Consider the following 24,113-nt stretch of genomic DNA (forward strand, 5'->3'; position numbering starts at 1 on the left):
AGACAAGATATCTAGTGATATAAGATAAAAAAAAAAAAAGAAACAGCAGTGATTGTGAAAACAAATAGACAGTTTTAGATATGTTTTGGTTAAGTTCATGTTACAGAAGCCCAACCTCAAAATTTAGTTAGAGGAATATAGAGTACAGTCAAATTTTGCCAATCTTTGCCTTTTACCCAACAGAGCTATATTCTCTCTAATATTTTACTTGGTCCATAAGAGATGCAAAATAATTCAATTGAAGTTTCAGAAACTGGAATGTTGATGTTGAGATCCCAGGAAAAATAAAGCCTCCATTTCTAGTTTAGTCAATGAACTAAGTTTTATAGATTGAATTCGTACCCATTCATTTTCATCTTCAGGGGTCTTTCTTACTTGCTCTTTTAAACTACTTACTCTGAGAATCTGCACACAATTTATTGTCATGAGTTGGCAATCTTCATTCTTATGCAGAGCTTGGGAAATAAAGAGCTCTGATGTAATTAATAACCAATAAATTCACACAAAATTTAAGTGAAAATCCTAGACAGGTGCTTCGAATGTACATTATCCCCTGATCTCACCACCAGATTTCCACTCCCCAACACTAAGCAGCACAAGCTACTTTCTATCTGGGAAAATCACATAGTTGTGAGCTGTATGGGGAAATGGCAGGATGAGGCTATTTTTGGAACTCAAAATGTAGAAAGCAACATGACCTTTTATAGAACTTAGAGAATGGTATTATTGCTTCCAGGTATCCTTTGAGAGTGTTTCTGAGAGCTTCAAGCCAAAGGATCATGGCCAGAGCCAGCATGGAACCTAATTAGTAGCTTGACACTTCTATTGTGAATTATGGGATAGTGGATCCTCGGAAGGTCCAACACATACATAGGCCTCTTTGGAGATGTTATATCCTGAACCCCTGTGAAGTTAAGCAGTCTTTCCCCCATGCAAGTTTTAGGGAAGTTGGTAAGGTCTCACTTCAGTGGACCAAACCTGACCTTTACCATCTTGGGGACAGGTATTTGTTCTTGGGTAAAGGAGTAATGACTTGCTTCTAAAATTAGAAAACTGTTCACTCACTTTACTTACACCTGCTTATATGGAGGACTTCGAGTGACTAACCAAAACTGCTCATTCTAGACAGAATAAATATATCATTCATTCCAAATAATTCCACAGCTCCTTAGCCATAATTTATAAGACCAAATAGTTCTGAAAACCAAGATATTTTCCCCCTACTTTGAAGCAAATTCATTTGGTGTCAGGACTAGATCTGAATGGATGTAAAGCAATACATAAGCTACTTAGTGTGAACCTTCAGATATTTCTCTGCTGAAATATAATCGTGTGTCATCTTAGCAGATGCTGGAAGTGTTAGGTTAATTATGGTATATTTAACCTATATTACTTTCTAAAACCTGGGAAATTCTGAATTCCTAATTAGATCTAAGTTTGGGATGGATCTTTTGGATAACATACTTCTAAATTTCTCTAAAATGATTTATTTGGACCAGGACATGATTCAGTGGCTAATTGCATTACAAGTGTGAGGTCATGAGTTTAGTCCCCCGTGCTGCTCAACTGTGTGGTGCACAGCCCTGGCAGCTCTAATGTCTGGACTCCGATGCTGAGCTGAATGCTAGTTTCTAGTTTACAGGCAACTGTGTACAGTGTACAACCCCCAGAGCATGCTGTAACTACAAGATGTTTGAGAAGCCAGGGAGATAGCTCAAGTGGTTGTAGATGTGCCAAGTCCTGTGTTTCATCCCTGACACTGCCCTATCTCCTTGCACTGCCATCTGTGGTGCCCCTGGTGCCCCCTGAGAACTGGGCTCAGACGCTGGGGTTGGCCCCATTAAGGAAATCAGACATTCAAGCACTGAGGCCAGGTGTCAATCTCCAATGGGCACTGGATGCAAGTGAACATCAGGAGTAAGAGTGTGTGTCCCCTATCATTGTACCATCAATAACAACAAAAGAAATGGAAAATCATTTTTAAACATAATATTTTTGCAAAATTATACGTAAATTGATACTGTGTATTCAAAAGATACTGATTACATATTGACATTTTAATTCACTCTACTGACATTTTTGGAATTCCTACATTATGCCAGATTTTATATTACATATTAGGGAGGAAGGGAAAATACATTTTTTATGCTAGATTTGCTTAATGATATGTGGTTGTAAATAAAGCATCAGTAAGCAACTCTAATCTTCAGAGAAAATACTGCAAGGTATTGTGTGCCAAAAGTCAAACATTTTTTGGGGGGTTCATACCCAGTGATATTCAAGGCTTACTTCTGGCTATATCCTCAGTGGTCATTCAGGGAACCACATGTGGTGCCAGGAAATAAATTGGATTAGCAAATACTTTAAATAAATTGGTATGAGACAAATACCTTAAACCCTATACTTTCTTTTTTTTTTTATTATTTTTTTTTTAATTTTTTTCCCCTTTATTTTATTTTATTTTTTTTAAAGTTGTAGATTTACAATTTTTTGTGCTTTGGTTTCAATTATACAATGATCAGATACCCATCCCTCCACCAGTGCCCATTTTCCACCACCATGGATAATATCCCTCCCACCCCCATCCCCCCATCCCCCCTGTCTCTGTGGCAGGGCAATCCCCTGTGTTCTCTCTCTCCTTTTGGGTGTTGTGGTCTGCAAAAGAGGCATTGAGTGGCAAACATGTTCAGTCCATAGTCTACTTTCGACATGCATCTCCCCTCCTGGGAGGATCCTCCAAACATCCTTTATTTGGTGCTCCCTTCTCTATCTGAATAGCCCTTTCCTCTAGGATACCCGGCTGGCCTCTAAGTTATGGAGTAATCCTCCTGGTGCTGATCTCAGCTATTCTTGGGTATTAATCTCATACTTTGTTACTTTATATCCCCCAGATGAATGCAATCTTTCTATGTCTATCCCTCTCTTTCTGACTCATTTCGCTTAGCATGATACTTTCCATATTGTACCACTTGTATGTAAATTTCATGACTTCATCTTTTCTAAGAGCTACATAGTACTCCATTGTGTAGATGTACCAAAGTTTCTTTAACCAGTCATCTGTTCTTGGGCATTCAGGTTTCTTCCAGTTTCTGGCTATTGTAAAGAGGGCTGCAATGAACAAACAAGTGCAGATGTCACTTCGACTATACATTTTTGCCTCTCTGGGATATATTCCCAGGAGTGGTATTGCTGGGTCAAATGGGAGCTCAATTTCTAATTTTTTGAGAATCGTCCATACTGTTGTCCAGAAGGGCTGAACCAGTGGACATTCCCACCAACAGTGAAGGAGTGTCCCTTTCTCGCCACATCCACGCCAGCATCGGTTGCTTTTGTTCTTTTGAATGTGGGCCAGTCTCTGAGGTGTGAGATGGTATCTCATTGTGGTTTTGATCTGCATCTCCCTGATGATTAATGATGTAGAGCATTTTCTCATGTGCTTTTTTGCCATTCGGATTTCTTCTTTGAGAAAGTTTCTGTTCATTTCATTGCCCCATTTTTGGATGGGGTTGGATGTTTTCTTCTTGTGGAGTTTAACCAGTATTTTGTATATCCTGGATATCAACCCCTTGTCAGATGTGTATTCGGTGAATATCCTTTCCCATTCTGTAGACTGTCTTTGTATTTTGGTCACTGTTTCTTTGGAGGTGCAGAAGCTTCTTAGTTTAAGATAGTCCCATTTATCTATCTCTGTTTTCACTTGCTCGGCCAGTGGCGTGGCATCTTTGAAGATACCATTAGCTTCAATGTCATGGAGGGTTTTGCCAACTTTATCTTCAATGTACCTTATGGTTTCTGGTCTGATGTTGAGGTCTTTAATCCATTTTGATCTTACTTTTGTACATGGTGTTAGGCAGAGTTCTGAGCCTATTTTTTTGCATGTAGCCGTCCAGTGATGCCAACACAATTTATTAAAGAGGCTTTCCTTACTCCACTTCACATTACTTGCACCTTTATCAAAGATCAGATGAGCATATGATTGAGGAGAGATGTCAGTGTATTCAACCCTGTTCCATTGGTCTGCAGTTCTGCCTTTGTTCCAGTACCATGCTGTTTTAATTATTACTGCTTTGTAGTACAGTTTGAAGTTCTGGAGGTTGATTCCTCCCATTTTCATTTTCCCAAGAATTGCTTTAGGTATTCGTGGGGGCTTATTGTTCCATATAAATTTCAGGAGTGTTTGCTCCATTTCTTTGAAGAATGTCATGGGTATCCTTATAGGGATTGCATTGACTTTATACAATGCTTTCGGTAGTGTTGCCATTTTGACAATGTTAAGTCTCCCGACCCATGAGCAGGGGATATCTTTCCATTTCCTCATGTCCTCTTTTATTTCCTGAAGTAGCGTTTTGTAGTTTTCTTTGTACAGGTCCTTTACTTCCTTAGTTAAGCTGATTCCTAGGAACTTGATTTTCTGGGGAACAATTGTGAATGGGATTGTTTTTTTCATGTAGCTTTCTTCTCTCTCACTGTTTGCGTATAGGAAAGCCATGGACATTTGGGTATTGATTTTATAGCCTGCAACTTTACTATACAAGTCTATTGTTTCTAGGAGTTTTTTGGTGGAGGTTATTGGGTTCTCTAAGTATAGTATCATATCATCTGCGAATAGTGAGAGCTTGATTTCTTCCTTTCCTACCTGAATGCCCTTAATATCTTTTTCCTGCCTAATCGCTATTGCAAGTACTTCCAGTACTATATTGAACAGCAATGGAGAGAGTGGGCATCCCTGTCTCGTCCCTGATCTTAGAGGGAAGGCTCTCAGTTTTTCCCCATTGAGGATGATGCTTGCTGTAGGTTTGTGGTAGATGGCTTTAATTATGTTGAGGAAGGTCCCCTCTATACCCATTTTGGCTAGGGTTTTCATCATAAAGGGGTGCTGGATCTTATCAAATGCTTTCTCTGCATCAATTGATATGATCATATGCTTTTTATCTTTTCTTTTGTTGATATGGTGGATTATGTTGATTGATTTCCGAATGTTGAACCATCCTTGCATCCCTGGGATGAATCCTACTTGGTCATGGTGTATGATCTTTTTGATGAGTAGTTGGATTCTATTTGCTAGTAGTTTGTTGAGGATCTTTGCATCTGTGTTCATCAGGGATATCGGCCTGTAATTCTCTTTCTTTGTGGTATCTCTGTCTGCTTTTGGTATCAGTGTGATATTTGCTTCGTAGAAACTGTTTGGAAGTGTTTTTGATATTTCAATTTCGTGGAAAAGCTTAAAGAGCATTGGGAGTAAGTCCTCTTTAAAGATTTGGAAGAATTCACTAGTGAATCCATCCGGGCCAGGACTTTTGTGCTTGGGGAGACTTTTTATTACCATTTCAATTTCCTTGATGGTGATAGGTCTGTTCAGGTATTCCAGGTCTTCTTGGTTCAGCCTTGGGAGTCTGTAGGAGTCTAGGAATTTATCCATTTCCTCGAGGTTTTGATGTTCCGTGGCATAAAGCTTCTCAAAGTACTCCCTGAGGATCCTCTGAATTTCTGTGGTTTCTGTTGTAATGACCCCCTTTTCATTTCTGATTCGGTTTATTAGGGTTTTCTCTCTCCCTTTCTTTGTGAGTTTTGCTAGAGGCTTATCGATCTTGTTAATTTTCTCAAAGAACCAGCTCTTGGTTTCATTGATCTTTCGGATTGTTTTTTGGGTTTCCATCTCGTTAATCTCTGCTCTGAGTTTTATTATTTCCTTTCTCCTGTTCGGGTTGTGCTCCTTTTTTTGGTTCTTCTCCAAGCTCTTAAGCTGTGAGGTTAGGTTACTTATGTGTGCTCGCTCCTCCTTCCTGAGGAATGCTTGTAGAGCTATAAACTTTCCTCTTAACACAGCCTTTGCTGTGTCCCATAAGTTTTGGTAACTCGTGTTCTCATTTTCATTCGTTTCTAGGAATCTTTTGATTTCCTCTTTGATTTCCTGTCTAATCCACTCGTTGTTCAATAGTGCACTGTTTAATTTCCAGGTGTTTGATTTAGTTTTCTGTTTTTGTGTGTGATTTACTTCTAATTTCAGCGCATTATGGTCTGAGAAGATTGTTGATACAATCTCTACCTTCTTAATTTTATGGAGGCATGTTTTGTGGCTCAGCATGTGGTCTATCTTGGAGAATGTTCCATGTACGCTTGAGAAGAATGTGTATTCAGCTTTTTGTGGATGAAGTGTCCTGTATATATCTACTAAGTCCCTTTCTTCCATTGTTTCCCTCAAATGAAGTATGTCCTTGCTAAGCTTGAGTCTGGTTGATCTATCAAGAGGTGACAAAGCAGTGTTGAAGTCTCCCACTAGTATTGTGTTGCTATTGATGTCTTTTTCCAAATCTATGAGTAGTTGTTTTAAGTACTTTGCTGGTCTCTCATTAGGTGCATATACATTTATTATTGTAAGTTCTTCCTGTTGTACAGATCCTCTGATCAATAAGTAATGGCCTTCACTGTCTCTTATGACCTTCCTCACTCTGAAATCAATGTGGTCTGATATAAGGATGGCTACCCCAGCTTTTTTATGGGAGCTGTTTGCCTGTAGGATTGTTTTCCAGCCTTTGACTCTGAGTCTGTGTTTGCTTTGACTATTGAGATGCGTTTCTTGCAGGCAGCAGAATGTTGGGTTCAATTTTCTAATCCATCCTGCCACTCTATGTCTTTTAATTGGTGCGTTTAGCCCATTGACATTGAGAGAGATTATTGTTATGGGATTTTGTCCCATTGTTATGTTAAAATTGGGTGTATTTGAGGGGCCTTTCTTGCCTTAAAGTAGCCCATTTAGTTGTTCTTGTAACCATGGTTTTGAGTCTATGAAGTTCCTGAGCTGTTGTTTGTCTGTGAAACTGTGTGTTGTTCCTTCTATTATGAATGAGAGTCTTGCTGGGAAAAGTATTTTGGGGGAGGCATTTATTTCATTGAGTTTTTTTACTATGTCCCACCACTGTTTTCGGGCCCTGAGGGTTTCATCAGAAAAATCAGCTGTGAATTTTAAGGATGCTCCTTTGTAAGAGATTTCTTTCTTCGATCTTGCTGCTTTCAGAATTTTGTCTCTGTCTAAGGTTTTGGTCATTTTGATCAGAATGTGTCTTGGGGTATTTTTATTCGGATTTCTTCTAGCTGGTACCCTTCGGGCCTCCTGAATGTGGTCACAAGTTTTCTTCAGCTCTGGAAATGTTGTAGCAATGATGTCTTTGACAGTTTCTTCTTCATCGAGGTTTTCTTCCTGTCCCTCTGGGACTCCAATAATTCTTATGTTACCCCTCTTGGCTTCATCACGATCTTCTCTTGCCATCTGTTCCCGAATTGTGAGTCTCTTTTCCATTTTCTGCTCTTTTCTGGAGAGTCTCTGAACTTCATCTTCGAGCTCACTGATTCTGTTCTCAGCCGCTGTTACTCTGCTGCTGAGGCCTTCCACTGAGCTTTTCAATTCGCCTATGAGATTTTTCAGGTCTGACATTTCTGATTGCATTTTCCTCATTTCTGCCTTCAGATCCTCTTGTCTTCTATTGGCATTGGTTTCCATTGTTTCTTTTAATTCCCTAAGCATCCTAAGTAGCTCCCTTCTGAATTCCTTGTCAGAGAGGTTGTCTAACACTACAGTACTGTTGGTGTCATCTGGGCTAGACTCTTCAATATGAAAGTTTGGTGGGCTTTTGCGTTGCTTTACCATTGTGAGAGGTGTGGTTTAGTCCTTCACGTTCAGTGTTACTATTCTGCTTGATATGCAGTGTGAGTTAAGATAGGCTTATGAGTTATTGGCAACTGTATTTCTAGTGGCTGAGCTAAAATAGAGAAGTTTCCATCTAAGAAGTTAGCTTATGGTTCCTATGGCATATGTAGTGGGAAAATATTTCGCGGCCGCGTCAGCGGCCGCGGCTCCGGAAAGAGTCCCTGGCACTGGGCGAGGAGTTGGGAATGTCTCCTGTTTGGAATTGGAGCCGTTCAGCTTTGTTGCCCAGAGCTGGGCCTCTGTGCCCGTCCCACGCGGATCAGGGGTTGAAAACAGGCTGTCTCGGGGCTGTTTCTAGCTGCGCGTGCCCAGAGAGGAACCAAGGCCCTTGGGGGCGGGCTGTACCTGTTGGAATTGGAGCCGTTCAGCTTTGTTGCCCAGAGCTGGGCCTCTGTGCCCGTCCCACGCGGATCAGGGGTTGAAAACCGGCTGTCTCGGGGCTGTTTCTAGCTGCGCGTGCCCAGAGAGGAACCAAGGCCCTTGGGGGCGGGCTGTACCAAACCCTATACTTTCTTTCAAGTCCTTTCCATGTACATTGTCATAGACCATATTGGTGCTTCCCAGAATGCAATTAAGTGGAGGGTGATGTGAATCAGGAATGGCTGTTAGTTGCATGGTAGTGGGCAGAAGCTAGACTTTTGGTGGAGGTTATGATGTTGAGTATTGATGTTGAAATATAGCTGAACATCTGAAGCTTATTTAATGTTCCAAACTAAGGATACTTTAGTAAAGTTTATTTTTAAATGTGCTTTATAAAGCAAGGGAATAGATAGTATTGGATGATGATAAACACTTGGACTTTGGCTTTAGAACTGGGGTACCCACGTGGATGGAACGTGGGATGGTAGGTAGGAAAGAAGAGGCAGATTAGATGTGGCACAAAGACAGTGTGTATTGTGGGTATCTTGAGCACTTTGGTGGTGGTGGAGCATCCTTGTAAATCAAAACATAAATATTAACACTGTTGTAACCCAGTTACTGCAACCACAATAAGAATACAAAACAAAAACTTATTGGAAAACCCTAAAACCCTAAATTGTAACCTGGTATTAATTTCAGAAAGAAGGAAAACACACTGCTTTTGATTTTTCATGAAAGAAGACTTTCCCTTTTAAATTGGCCAAGCAAATCCCTGGTCACAGATGCTCTTGAATTCAATTTTCAAAGGTGGTTTTGTTGAAGAGTTGTCACATTGGCATAGTTGGACCCTGCAGGCTCAGAGTTGACACAGAAAATGCAATAATGCTTTCAGCATGGAGCGGAGAGGGCATCTCGATTTAGCCTGATGGGGAGCCTGCGGAGCTGGCTGCTTCTCTGCCTCCCAGCATCTTCTCTCATGTCTATTTCCCACTCCTCCTGTGTCCCGATGCCCACTCTGCCTGCTGTATTCACAGAAAGACGGGCTCAAATCTGTCTTTGGGACTGAGGCCAGCGCTTTGCACAGCTGGCTGCCAGGAACTCATGTGGACAGCTGAATGAGGAAAAGCTTTTAAATTCTTGAAACCCTATGAATCTTTTTTTAAAGAAAGAATTTCTAATGTGGGTCAGATCATAGCCTCCTTCTCTCCCCAGGTTCTCTGGCTGTAGACAGATGTTGCTCAGAGGCTGAAGCTTCCATGATCAGGACATAAAGGACAGAGGAAGGTTGAAAAAGTGCCACTGGTTTGAATTACATTGTGTCTGTCAAAGAGATGTCTTGGAGTTCTAACACCTGGTCTCTGTGAATGCCATCTTCTTTGGAGACAGGGTTATTGCAGATTTTATCAATTAAAATGAATTCTCAAAGTGGACCCCATCCAGTAGGACCAGTGTCCTCTTTTTTTTTTCCCTTTATTTTATTTTATTTAAAGTTGTAGATTTACAGTTTTTTTGTGCTTTGGTTTCAATCATACAATGATCAGATACCCATCCCTCCACCAGTGCCCATCTTCCACCACCATGGATAATATCCCTCCCACCCCCATCCCCCCATCCCCCCTGTCTCTGTGGCAGGGCAATCCCCTGTGTTCTCTCTCTCCTTTTGGGTGTTGTGGTCTGCAAAAGAGACATTGAGTGGTAAACATGTTCAGTCCATAGTCTACTTTCGACATGCATCTCCCCTCCTGGGAGGATCCTCCAAACATCCTTTATTTGGTGCTCCCTTCTCTATCTGAACTGCCCTTTCCTCTAGGATACCCGGCTGGCCTCTAAGTTATGGAGTAGTCCTGGTGGTAGGACCAGTGTCCTCTTTAAAGGAAAAGATGGAGACAGTGGAAATAAGGGCCAGGAGAACTGGTCCATGTTTGTAAGATTGTCACAAGTCGTGGTGGGGAAGAGTAGTTGAGATAGAGAAGAAACGACTATACAGTGATAGCTGGAAATGATCACTTTGAACAAGAACTGAGTATTGAAAGGTGGTAAAGAGACAAACATGATAACCTTTCAGTACCTGTATTGCAAACCATAATGTCCAAAAGGAAAGAGACAGATGTGTGTGGGGGAGGGAGGTGTAGAGAGGAGGGTCTGTCATAGAGGCAAGCGTGTGGTGGGTGATGGGAGGGAAACTGGGGACATTGGTGGTGGGAAATGTAAACTGGTGAAGAGACAGGTGTTGGAACACTGTATGTCTGAAATCCAAACAGGAGCAACTTTGCAACTTCTTATCTCATGGTGATTCAATTTTTAAAAATTTAAGTTAAAAAAAAGGAAAAGATGCACTCCAAGGGAAGATAGCCTAGAAACAGAGACTAAAAAGACCCGCAGTGCAACTGCAAGCCAAGGAGGTCAACCACTAGGAGAGCTAGAGAGAGGCGAGGAAGCTCAATCCCACCCAGAGAGATGCTCCCGCAGCAGTGGTTCAGGGCTCTCTGCCACTTCTGGGCTTTCAGACAGCTAGGCTCCAGGACTGGGGGAGAACAAACCACCCAACCGAAACATTCCAGGACAGCAGTCACAGGAAATGATCCAGCATCTCAGACCAGATGCACAACCCGAGGCTCATCTCCCAGATTCTCGCCTCTTACCCTTCATACTGTAAGCCAGTCAGGCTCGGATGGGTAAGGAAGCCCCAGGAGAGAGCAATTACAAAAGCAACAGATGGTGTAAAAAGAAAATGTCTCACAGTGAAGGAACATTTATTATTTTGTTATTGTTGTTTTGGGCTGGAGCGATAGCACAGCAGGTAGGGTGTTTGCCTTGCACGTGGTCGACCCAGGTTCTATTCCTCCACCCCTCTCGGAGAGCCGGACAAGCTACCCAGAGTATGGCTCCTGCATGGAAAAGCCTGGCAAGCTCCCCGTGGCATATTCAATATGTCAAAAACAGTAACAACAAGTCTCACAATGGAGACATTACTGGTGCCCACTTGAGCAAATTGATGAACAATGGGAGGACAGTGCTACAGTGCTATTGTTTTAGGGCCACATCTGGTAGTGCTCAGGGATCACTCCTGGTGGGGCTCAGGAAAATATATTGGATGCCAGGATTGAAGCCGGGTTGGTTGTGTGCAAGGCAAATGCCTTACCTGCTATGTCACTACTACAGCTCCAATGAATGAGCACTATTCTGAGTCATGAAAGCATCACAGATCCACTGTCTGGTACCTGAGCATTCAGGAGGACACAAATGATGAGGAGCTTGGGGATGGAGTCCAGTGCTGAAAAATCACCTGGAGGCATTTTATTGCAATACACCTCATTCACCCCCTGTTCAAGCCAAATGAGTCTGCATTTAAAACAGTTGACTATTGATGCTGAGCTAAACTTTGGTCTGTAAGATAAAATGCTGAGACCTGGAGACATTAAGGAGCCCAAATTCTCAAAGACAGACTCAGAAGGCAGCATTGCAAAGGAGTTGAGAGTGTGAAAGTTCCAGTGAATATGTAAGGCACAGCATACCTGGACTGTATAGCTCTTCCAACTGGGAGAAGTTTCTTCCTTAAGACTCAGTATCCTTTCTGTGAAATGGGAATAATCCTACTCATGGTTGTGAGAAATAAATGCTAAAGTGTGTTGAAATCTGGTACATGAGCAGCATTTACATGGTTCCCGGTGGCAGTAGAAGCAGCAGTTACATGAGAAGTAGCCAAGTGGAAGGTGGAGCCTGTGCTATTTCTGCTTAGCACACCATCTCTCTCAAAACTCCCCCAATCTCTTAACATTATGAATGACTACAGCGCCCAGCAGAACCTCAGATTCAAAATGGAGCAGGCTTGGGAACACGTGACAGTGTCTCTCTGTACTTGGAATCCTCTTCATACATGCCTTAGTCAGAATATTTGGCTAATAGGTTAGACTCTTGGAAGAACACGCCCTTTCCAGCCTTTTGAGGTGCTGGCACTAAAGATGCTCCAAGTTCTGCCAGGGGAAGTGACTCTGATCTCACATGGGCAGGAGGGTGCCCCAGCGAGCACGAGCTGTGGAGCACCAGCTGGCTCTGTCTCACAGAGCAATCACAGGCACCTTGGGATTCGAAAGTACTGACACGCAATATATTTTAAAAAATTGTTTGTTCAGAACTAACTTGTCTTCTAATTGATGCTTGGGGCAAGAAACACATTCACCCTCAGGAAGATTCCTTTTAAATATGAAGACCATTTTAGTCATCAGAACACAAGAGTAACCAAATTATTCTGTGTCAGGACTCAAGAAGGCAGAAAAATAATACGTACAATTCAATCTTCTGGCAGATGTTAGCCAAAATTGGGAGTGAACAAATATTGAAGTCACTTCCAGAATGTTTCTGGAGAGAAAAAAAATAAATGTTTAGTTCAGGGACTGGTTCTTCCTCATCTAATAACCTTCAATCCCTTGGCTCCATAGTCTAGATTGCTGGATTATACTTATCTCAGAAACTGGCCACTTCTCTGGGCTAAGTTTGCCTTGTGTATATGTCCCCATATCCCATATTTACAGCACCCACGTACCATCCTTCACATTTTTCTTAGGCTGAAGGCTCACCTTTCCTCTTCACACAGTTAACTATCCCCTCCTTCACCTCTTTCCATCCATTCTAGAAAGGATCTGGTTCACCTTGCTCTACTGTACTTGAATAATAACATAACTCTCCCTCTTTTACTCACATATTTTGAAATACAATGATTTGAAAATGAAGAGCATCTATAGATAAACTAATTCCATCCTTTTATGAGATAAAAAGCTAATAGGGGAGACACACTACCAGAATTTGGGAAGAAGGTGGAAAGAAACTCCCCTCTTCCACTTTTTATGGGATTAGAATGAGAACAAGATATGAACTTCCTCTAACTGCAGGAGCAAAGTTCTCAAAGACTCTATGTGTTGTGAATAATAGACAAAACATTTTTAAAATTTTTTTAATTTTTTAATTGAACTAACATGAGATAGGCCATTACAAAGCTGTTCATGATTGGGTTTCAGTAATACAGTGACCCAACACCCATCCCTCCACCAGTGTACATTTCTCAGCACCAATGTCCCAAGTTCCCCCCCCCCCCCACCACCCCGAAGTCCTCCAAACCATGATTTTTAGAGAGAGTGTGATCTTTATGATGCTTTCCTTGCATGAAAGCCAAAGAAGTCACAAGGCCTGGAAAAATTAGGAGCCAACACTGATAAAAGCAGAAACTCAGGGGATTCTCAGTGGTCCAAAGTCTACTTCCATAGTTGCGAGTTCTCTTGAGGATTGTTTTATCCTGACAAGCATGTCAAGTTAGAAGTGAGATCTTTTGGGATCTTCTTGATGTCTACCCAAATTTCTAGGTATAGAGGAATAATTATGATCTGGACACAGGGAGACAGAAGTCTGCTCTTGCCTTTGTGTCACTCCCTACTTATAGGGGAGAGGTGCAGTTATCCAGCTCTTAGCACCCTATAGGGGGTTGCCATGGTCTAAGAATTAATATCTATCTCCCTTAGAACCCAGAAGAAGCAGGAGAAGTCCCCAAATAAATAACCAGCAGGCAGGAAGTAAAAGACACATATTCTAAGTTTCACAACTCCAAGTACAATATCCAGATTTGCTACAGAGTAGTTTCAAAACCCAGAGAGTGCCCTGTCATGCATTTTTCTGGCCTCCAAGATAACTGCATGCCTCTTACAGTTTGAGAACTACTCTGTGGGTCCTAGCAGGTACAGTTCAAGTGTCATCACTAATTCAAAACATTGGAATCTCCAGGGTTTTGCAAATGTAGCATCTCACATCCTCTGGCAGGCCTCCTGAATCAAAATCTGCATTTTAACAAGGGCCCAGGTGGTTGGGGAGCATGCCAAAAGCAGAGAAACACAGATGCTGGCACAGAAAGACTCCACACTGTGCTGGGCAGTGGAAATGTGGGCTGTTCTGTCACGTTGAGCAATGCAAACATTTTGGCCTGACTGAAGCCATGGAGAACCTTAAGAAAAGAGTGAAGAGGAAAGAGACACTGTTCTGAGCTGAGGAAACTGCCCTCCCCATGCTATCCTAAGGCTGGTGGGAAATACTTGAAATAGTGATGTTTTGGAGATACCTCTGGGAATAAGAGGTGACCTGGAGTTGGTGAGATGGGATAGGATCTTCAGTGAACAGAGACTCTAAGGACTAATCCCTCACTACCATTGATATTTTGGATAAATGATTAGTGTGGGCTATCCTATGTATTGTAAGACTGCTAACATTCTATCTGGTGATTCTACCAAATATCAACAGTTAAAATGTTTCCAGACATACAAAATGTTCCTATAGGAGTGACTTGGATGACAAAATTGCTACCCATTGGGGAGTCCATGTACAGTGGGAGGAAAGGCTGACAGTGAGCACGACAATATTTAGAAGGGTAAGTCCAGAGACTGGTATCTACTCTTGACTGCCAACCTAAGCCAGAGAATAGATAGTGCAAATATTCGGAAAGGTTCAGTTCTGTTCCAGCACCTGACATGTGAGAAAGAGACTAGGATTGACAGTTTCCATCACAGATCAGGGTAAGTTGTGTCAGGCCACAGCTGGAATCAGCCATTCCCCAAAAAACAACTGGCGCCCACCATCCCTGAAATACAGCAGGTAGCAGAAACCCTAGAGGTGACCATACCTGTCAGACTTCAGAGCAGCCATCCTAAAACTGGTACTGGCAAACACACAACTTCTCCATAGCTGTGGAGATCAGATGTTGAACAGCCCATGTGACCACAGTCCCCAGTTATTACCCAAGAGGCTGAACTGTGACAAACAGATCCTGGCAAGTATCAATCCTGGGGCAGAACCCACTTAGTCCTCGGTACTGTAGCAGCTCTAAGGCACACTGATCCCTTATTGTAATGCAGGTGTATAGAGATCAGAACCCCGCAGGCACCCAAGTGCTATTGCAAGCCTTAAAGAAACCATCACAAGACATTAACCTAGCAGGCACCAGAATGACAGTGTGAAAGGGAGCACTAGATTTCTGCTCAGAACATTGGGAACTCAGGACTGCACTGTTGGTTTCCACAAAGCACCAGGAATAATGAAAAATGAAGGGATTCGGTCCTATTGATGATTACAGACAGAAGCCTGAGAGTCCTTAGGAACATTAAAGTTTTGATACTACCTGAATATGAACAACATTCTTATTAGCTTTATTCAGAAAGCCTTGGAATAATTAACCTAAGAGCAATGCTGATATTTCACACTGATAATAACAATGCAGCAAGAAATAATTTTATATGGACAATCTTATAATTACTGCACAGAGGTAGAATAAGATTACCAGTTTATACTTGTGGAACTGTTTGCTGTCAAAATTAGCTAAAGGCTGTAGCTGTCTTTGACCCTCATCATAGAGAACTGGTGGTAGAATGGAGCAGTAGAGGGTGCAGTTTGCCTAGGAAACCTCTTCCCTCAACACCACTTCCAGTTTACACAGAGCTTTTGATGATCTGGTGAGGAACACAAAACAGCATAGGAGAAGTCCTTGCCAGCCCCTCCTTTTAATTTAAACTTTGCTAGACAAAGGCAAAGAATAGATTTTTAAAGAACATAGAGGGCCTCATCTGGCAGTGCTGAGTTATTCAGGTATCTGATGGTGCTCAAGTGTCCATGCTGTGCAGACCTAAACCTCCCAGATGTGCCTCCTGTGCTTTAGCATTTGAGCAGTCTCCGTGGTGTGATGTGGGCTCTTAGGAAGGCAACAATAGGGGTGAAACGTTGCACCAGGCAGCTTGTAATCCCATCTAAAATGAAAAGTCTCAGATCTGGGCTGTTCCTGGGCCCAGGAGTCATGCGGCATCTTTACTTTGCAATCTAGTTAGCCAGCTTCTACTTGCACTTTGAGCTTTCCCACACAGCAGGATGTGAAAAGAATACTGAACAACAGGCAAAGGTTGAATAAAGGATGACTGGGCAAATGGTGGAAAGGCAAAGGAGGAGCATAGCTACACTTCCTTATGTAGTCACCTCAAAACTGAATTTCTGCACAGTGAAATGAGTTTTGGACCAGTTATATATTTTCTTACTTGGGTTTAATTGGTTGGTACAGAGCTTGAACATCAGCAACTTTTAAAGACTTCTCAGGCAATTCTTCTGATCAGGTTAGTTTGTGATCAGATAGTGCAGTGCACAATTCCAGTATCCACATCACCTCGGGAAGGTATGCCCTCAAATTTGTACTGCATCATGTGTGGGCGGGGGGTGGAGTGGAGAAGGAATGGAACTTGGAAATAGCGAGATCTAGATTAAAGTAATGGATTTCTCTTTTTTTTCTTTCTCACCGCCCCCCCACCCCCAGCTCACTGACTCCCAAACCTTTTTTTGTTTGTTTTGAAGTCACACCTGAAGATGCTCAGGGATCACTGCTGGTGTTTTTTTTTTCCTTTTTGGGTCACACCTGGGTTATTTCTGTTACTCCTTTGCTCAGGAATTACTCCTGGCGATGCTCGGGGGACCATATGGGATGCTGGGAATCAGACCACGATTGGCTGCATGCAGGGCAAATGCCCTATCCGCTGTACTATCGCTTCAGCCCAACTGCTGGTGGATTTTAAGAAACTGAGGGATGCTGAGGTCCAAATCTTGGTTGGCCGCATGCAAGGCAAGCCCTCAAATGATGGGTTTCTTACTAACTAGTTAAGCAAAGTTAGCTAGTTAGTAACTTTGGTTAATTAGTAAGCAAATTATAGCTAGTTAGCAAATTATTTAACCTATCTGATTCTTCCGTTCCTTCAGCAATAAAACAGAGTTGATAACAGAAACATGCCCTCTACTTTTTAGGGTGTGTGTGTGTGTATGTGTGTGTGTGTGTGTGTGTGTGTGTGTGTGTGTGTGTGTGTGTAATACATTCTATAATTCAGGTACTCTCACCCATAAGATACATAGTGCTTTTCTAAATCAATCAAAAGTCCTAGTCCTTATCCTTCCCAGGAGCCACAAAGGGCTTTGCTAAAATGCAGATCCCCCTGGAACATTTTTCCCACCTCTAGAATTTCTTTACTTCTTCCCAGGAAATACAGAGAACAAAGAGAATCCTGGATTCTCAATGATAGAGTCCCCTAAAATGATATGCAGCCTTCTGTGTGATTCTTTGCATCCCTTCTAAGTCTGTACTTCTATTCGTCATCATAAGGAGTTAATTGCAGCCAATAACCACTTAGTAGGGGCTGGAGCGATAGCACAGCGGGTAGGGCGGGTAGGGCGGTTGCCTTGCATGCGGCCTAACTGGTTGGCCCAGGTTCAATTCTCTCGGAGAGCCCAGCAAACTACCGAGAGTATCTCACCCACACAGTAAAGTCTGGCAAGCTCCCCGTGATGTATTTGATATGCCAAACACAGTAACAACAAGTCTCACAATGGAGACATTACTGGACCCGCTTGAGCAAATCGATGAACAACAGGAGGACAGTGCTACCCTTTTAGCAGTTTTTCAGAGACACAAATTGCGTTTTCTGATTATGTTTTTCCTTGGTAGCTTTATTCTGGAGAGTAAATAAAATGGAAGAAGTTTTGGAGGTGCTTTATGTTGTTAAATTGTTCAGGATAATTTTGTTCTCATCACAAATATTTTTAAATTTCTGCCCTATAGTTGCAATTCTGATGACAGAAATAAAAAATTATAAAATCCTAGTTAGTATTTGAGTTAATGCCAAGCAGTTTGTGTTAAAGAAGTAAACAATGCTCTGAGAATAAGTTTTTAGAAGAATGTTGAGAAGAATGAAAGAATTTACTTCAGCATTTTGCTGAGTTCTGAAGGTGATGGGTCAAGTGTTTTTACTTGGCGTTTTAATTTTTTGTTCAATGACTTAAGCAGCTTAAATGAACTGGCTATGCCTGGGTTTGATCATTCACTGAATTAACTGATTGGTGATGCAAACATTGTGATTGATTAGTTGATTATACAGAAATGCCAGCATATTGCCATTCAACATGGATGGCCTTGAACATCAAAATCGAAATGCTCTTCACACATAGGGTTGCCAAAAAACATGTTGCACTGGACAAACTTGAACTAAAATTATTCATTATTCATCTGAAAATCAAACTTAACTCATCATATTTGATTTTTGTTTGCTAAAACTGGAAAACTCAGCCAGGAGAGGTTTTCCTTCTTTTAGTTTTCCTACTACCAAATCAATATTACTTCAAATGCATTGCATCAGGGTGAATAATGAGCTAGGTTAGTAGGGGGGAGCCAAGACTGAGAGCCACACTATCCATCTCAGATGAATGCCTCCCTACTGCTAGGACCTTATATTCTGAGACGATAATGTTCTCTAAAGATCTACTTTTCTGATGCTATTTCTGTTGGGACTGCTCTGCAACCTGGGCTTCAGTCAGGTATTTGACTACATAGCATTTATTTGAAGAGCATATTCTGTTTTGTTTTTTGTTTTTTGGGCCACACTCAGCAAAGCTCAGGGGTTACTCCTCACTCTGTACTCAGGAATGATTCTTGGTAGTGCTCAGGGAACCATAAGGAATGCTGGGAATCAAACCTAGGTTGGCCGTGTTTAAGGCAAACATCAAATGCCCTACCTGCTTTACTATGCTCTGGCCCCCTAAACGATGTATTCTATGAATGAAAGTAGTATTACAAAGAGGAAAAATTAGAGAAATAAATAATTATAATGGTTTTAGCTAGTATTTTGAGTATTTGGTAAATCTGAGACAAGATACAAGGGGTTTTACACACACAACTCTTAGATTTTTGTGCTTTGAGAATGGGTCACAGCAATTGTTCTTTTCTTGCAAAAGGAAAAATTGAGGTTCAGCCTAATATCATTTTATAAAAAAGATAGAGAGAGAGAAAATCACAGCTGACTCCAAAATATGGCCCATTAGACGGTAGCATTTCTTGGCTTTGAGTCTGAAAAGTTGTCATAGTCAAGAGAATTTTTGTTGCCATGAGGTAGAGGGGTGACAGTTGCTGACATCTGGTGGGTAGAGGCGGGGTATTGCTAAATGCCTCTGTAATGCACAGGACAGTCCCAACCCACATTGCAAGACCATCCAGACACAAAGTTCAGTAGATTTGGTGCTGTGTAATTTTGGCATAGAGAAAAGGAAGGAGAGAAAAGGTCAAAGGAACTCAGCTTCCTCTTTCCACACAATGTGACCATGATGCATGGTAGGTTTGTATCTGGGGAACCTGTGGCTTCTGGTGTGGAAGAGCAGGACTCGGGAGAGGGGCCATGACACAGAAAACACTGGCATTCTCCTTGTCAGTTGCTTACCAGAACAGGGGATTTCTTGACAATCCATCTTGCCTTTTTCAGTGCAAATTTCCACGTCTCCTACAAAAGCAGAGTGAGACAATATTACAAGCTGTGTCTCTTTTTTTTTTTTTTTGGTTTTTGGGTCATATCCAGCGATGCTCAGGGTTTACTCCTGGCTCTGCACTTAGGAATTACTCCTGGCAGTGCTCAGGGGACCATATGGGATGCTGGGAATCAAACCCAGGTCGGCCGTGTGCAAGGCAAACGTCCTACCCGCTGTGCTATTGCTCCAGCCCCTGTGTCTTGATTTTTCAATGCCTTTTCCAAAGTAAGGATAAAGTCCATAAATTTGCAATGACGAAATTATTCCCAAAGTTTGTGATAAAATTATTCACAAGCTGGCAATTTCATGTTAATAACTTCCTTTATTAAGGGATTTAAGCTGTGCCAGCTGCCATGCTAAGTACTTTCTAAACATTGTCTTATTTGATCTTCATAACAGTACATAGAGATATGACCTTTTTTAACAGATGAGGAAATTGAGATGCAGAAAAGCTCAGAAACTAATGATGGTGGAGTTCGTGTCTGGCATAAATCCAGTCTAAAGTCCAGCATCTCTTCCTGCTGTGCTACACTGACCTCCCAAAGTAATGTGTCCTTGTGTCCAGCAGGAAGCTGCAAGGGAAGCACCACCACCTCAGAACAGAAGGGACGACTCTTACAATGCAAGACCATACTTTCTTTCTCTTTCACCTACGCTTCTGGATAGATGTTCCCTGTTCTCCTTCAACCATTTCTGGACCATCTGGCTCATCTTTTGAGCTTATACTGCTGGTCTAAAGAGTTCACTAATGATGACCAATAGTCATTGATATGACACTCCAGTTACCATGGATGGTCTTGGTCGACATGATGAACTCTGACAGTCTCTCACCCTGTTCGTTCCATTCTAGGCCATGGGTCCCGATGTGAAGTTCTTCAGCTGATCTTCTCGGTCCTATCTTGGCATTAAAATCACCCACAATGATCTTGTAGAAGGTGTGGTCTTCTTTATAGAACTTCTCTAGCTCCATGTAGAACTTCTCAATTTCTCTTTCATCATAATGAGATGTTGGTGCATAGACAACGAAGATAGAAACTGCAGGCAGTGAGCCACATCTATTCAAATGTAAACGTCCGATTCGGGTTGTTAGGCATTCGAATGAATCAATGCTCTTGGCCAAGTTTGTGTTGACAAGGACACCGATGCCTCCAACACCTCTTTTATCGCATGTTCCGAGGAACAATTCTTCTCCAGTGTCGAAAACGGCATGGTGAAATTCATGCCTTCTTGTCTCGGTCAGACCAATGATGTCGTACTTGACATCACTCAATTGAGAGAAAGAATCCGGAGTTCTGACATCCGTCGACGATCAAGGATCAGGGACGCTGTCTCATTTGCCAAGGTGTCGAAAATCAGATGGGCTGGTCACGTAATGAGATTTAAAGACGACCGTTGGACTAGAGCTGTTACTGATTGGATTCCACGGGATGTCAAGAGACCGCATGGCCGCCCACCTACCAGATGGTCAGACTTCTTCCTGAAGATCATGAACGATCGGTTTGAGGCCCTTCATGTTCCCGGAGCGAACAGATGCCATTGGGCTACACTAGCACGCGACAGGGACAAATGGAGACGTTACTGGCGCCCGCTCGAGCAAATCGACGACTAACGGGAAGTTAAGTGATTAAGTGATTAAGTGATGACACTCCAAGGATCCCTGTGATTATGCATTTGTGGAAAAGTTTTGAGAAAAGTAACTCTAGGGGATGAGGTTGGGAGGGAGGGACATTGATTTACCTTCCACTTCTCAGAGCACTTGGCCCCACACAGTTCTCCTGCTGATGCTGCCACATTTCTCACATGGCTCTGACAGAGCAAAGTGATGGTTCACACTCTACCTCTGTGCTTACCAGCTGTGTGTCCTTGAGCAAATTACACTTCAAGCCCTACAGCATCCACAGAACTAAATTTATAAGAGGGTCCTATTTTTATCACCTGTGATATCAGAATATATCTACATACCTAATAAGAATGCTGTGCAAAATCTCAGGATTTTCAGGTTAATCCCCAAGCCCAGGGCCTGCCCCGACAAGCACCTTCTAAATACTTGTTAGTTTGACGGATGGGAAAGCTTTCCTTCCAATCCCACGTTGCTTTTCACCAAAATCAGTAGGAAATCTGAGAGTTGGGGAGAGTGCCATAATTCTTTAGGCAACTGAGAACATTATCCCAGCCTTTAAGCAGAAATAGTGGGGACTGCCCAGAAGGGCAGAACTTTTACAGGATATTGCCATTAAGGGTAATGGGTGTTCAGGATTTGAGTCTCAGTTTGACTCGTCACTTGGTCTTCACCCTGGGAGCTATTCTGATCACCCGCGAAGCCACATGATACTGTGAAGACACTAGCCAAATTGACTAAATGGAAGGGTGATTGACTGCTCAGAGCTTGAGTGGGAGTGAATTTTCTGGAGGTGTTTTAGGAAGAGAATTGCAGTCAGTAGTAGTTCATCCTTCATGTACCTCCCACCCGCCCAGCCCCCAATTTTTCCTGGTGTCTAGCCCCAAATAACATTTGTTTGACTCTGGTTCAAGTGAATGACAAACAGCAACCCTTGGAGGACAGCTGACAGATATGAATGCTGCAAGTTAGAGACTAGAGACCAGGAGGTGAGGTGGTCAAGATGCCCTAGCACAATACATTACTTTTAAAGTATTCAAACACTATTGTGCCAGTGAATAAATAGTGATGCCTTTAAGTCCCTGAATCTCCACAACACTATCCTGGCCATCCAGTCTCTTCTAGGACTCCCCACTTCACATCAAGACAAGTCAATAGGGGACAGAGCTATATAAGTGTGGGCAGAATATTGCTTTGCATGAGGCTGACACAGATTTAATCCCTGGCATTCTATAGGGAACCCTCAGTCCCACTAGGAATGATCCCCAAGCACAGAGCTAGAGGTAAGCCCTAAGCACTGCTGGATGTGTCCCCAAATTAAAACAAAACAAAACAAAACAAAACAAAAAACAAAGATCAGTCATTAAAGGGGACAGAGTCACAAGACACAGCTGGCAGCTAATGGCATAACCAGGACCCAGCCAATGACATCAGAGACAGAGTTTATTATAACCCTCATTTGTGAAACATGGATTTTTTTCATTGCAGTAGTATTGGGTAGCAAGACTGTACATGTCCCACAACAAAGAATAGATTCTCACATAATATCTTCATACCTCTTCAAATATATGTTACCTTACCATGCTCACCATGAAAGTCACAATATCCCATCACCAGTACATATCTTAGAGGCTTGCAAAACACTATGATGAGAATGTATTCATTCTGTGTTTATCCAAACTGGAAGCAGCTCAAAAGCTGGCAAAGGAAAAGTTTGGTGACTACTGGCTACTTTCATATTACATGTAATGATGGTTCTTGATGCTGGGCTCTGAGCAGTTTGGATGATAGAGAGCAAGAGTAGGTCTAAGATACTTTTTGTCATGTGTTTCTTGAACAAATGGGCTTTCTAGGGTATTCCAAGAGATAGCCAAATTGAACAACAAGAAAAGAAAGGGATCAAATTTAGTATTTAAAACATGAATGGGCTGGAGCTATAGCACAGTGGGTAGGGCGTTTGCCTTGCATGTAGCCAACATGGCTGACCCGAGTTCGATTGCTCTGCCCCTCTCGGAGAGCCCAGAAGCTACCGAGAGTATCTCGCTTGCATGGCAAAGCCTGGCAAGCTCCCCGTGACGTATTTGATATGCCAACCACAGTAACAAGTGTCACAATGGAGACGTTACTAAGTGTGACAATGGCTCAAGCACATCGATGAACAATGGGAGTATAGTGACAGTGACAGTGAAACATGAATACAATTTTGATCTTTAATGTAAACTCTTTAAATGTACTCCCATCCAAGTACTGGAGCTGGAGCGATAGCACAGTGGTAGGGCGTTTGCCTTGCACGCAGCCAATATGGTCTACCCAAGTTCAATTCCTCCACCCCTCTCGGGGAGACCGGCAAGCTACCGAGAGTATCTTGCCCGCCTGGCAGAGCCTGGCAAGCTACCCGTGACGTGTTCGATATGCCAAACACAGTAACAACAAGTCTCACGATGGAGACGTTACTGGGCCCGCTCGATGAACAACGGGAGGACCATGACCGTTACTTTAAATGCACTGAAAACTAGATTATGACCTCCACACTCTTCTGTTCATTGTAAAGGTATTTACAATGGCCAAATTGTGGAAACAATCCATATGCTCGACAAGAGACAAGTGACTAGAGAAGTTGCGCTATATGTACACAAGAGATCACTACACACTATAAGAAAAGATGAATTTTTGCTTTTTGCGAAAACATGGATAAAACTGGAGGGTGTCATGCTGAGAAATAAATGAGGAGAGACAAACACCTGATGGTCTTACTCACAAGTGATACATACAGCAGCAAAACAAGGAAATAAACACTGAATACAGACCCTTAGATTCTGATCAGAGAACTGATATGATCTCCCTAATTTCATTCATTCTTTCCAGAAATACCTGAGTGTCTATATTGTGCGATAAGTTATATCATAGGGATATGATAACTAATGAGACATAATACTTTTGATCAAAAGTTTTGTAACTTGGAAGTAGTAATTACTATTTTACTCAATTGAAGAGGTGGTAAACTGAAGCTTAGAGTGGAAACATAGCTTGCTTAAAGTAACAGTCAGTAAGTTTAATATTCCAGATTCAATTCAG

At 42.2% G+C, this 24,113-nt stretch overlaps 1 protein-coding gene across 2 annotated transcripts in view; it reads right to left on the reverse strand.

Moving 5' to 3' along the window:
* The window catches only part of AOAH (acyloxyacyl hydrolase), a 239,194-nt gene that overhangs the window by 133,043 nt on the left and 82,038 nt on the right, over positions 1-24,113 (reverse strand). For both annotated transcript variants that reach the window (XM_056118527.1, XM_056118526.1), the window contains 2 exons: positions 19,336-19,395; positions 12,354-12,424 (listed from right to left, as the gene is read on the reverse strand). In XM_056118527.1, coding sequence (XP_055974502.1) covers positions 12,354-12,424; positions 19,336-19,395 — 131 coding nt within the window. The remainder of the gene's footprint in view (positions 1-12,353; positions 12,425-19,335; positions 19,396-24,113) is intronic.

This window comes from Sorex fumeus, unplaced genomic scaffold, assembly GCF_029834395.1.
Source record: "Sorex fumeus unplaced genomic scaffold, SorFum_2.1 ptg000037l, whole genome shotgun sequence".
Classification (NCBI taxonomy): Eukaryota; Metazoa; Chordata; class Mammalia; order Eulipotyphla; family Soricidae; genus Sorex; species Sorex fumeus.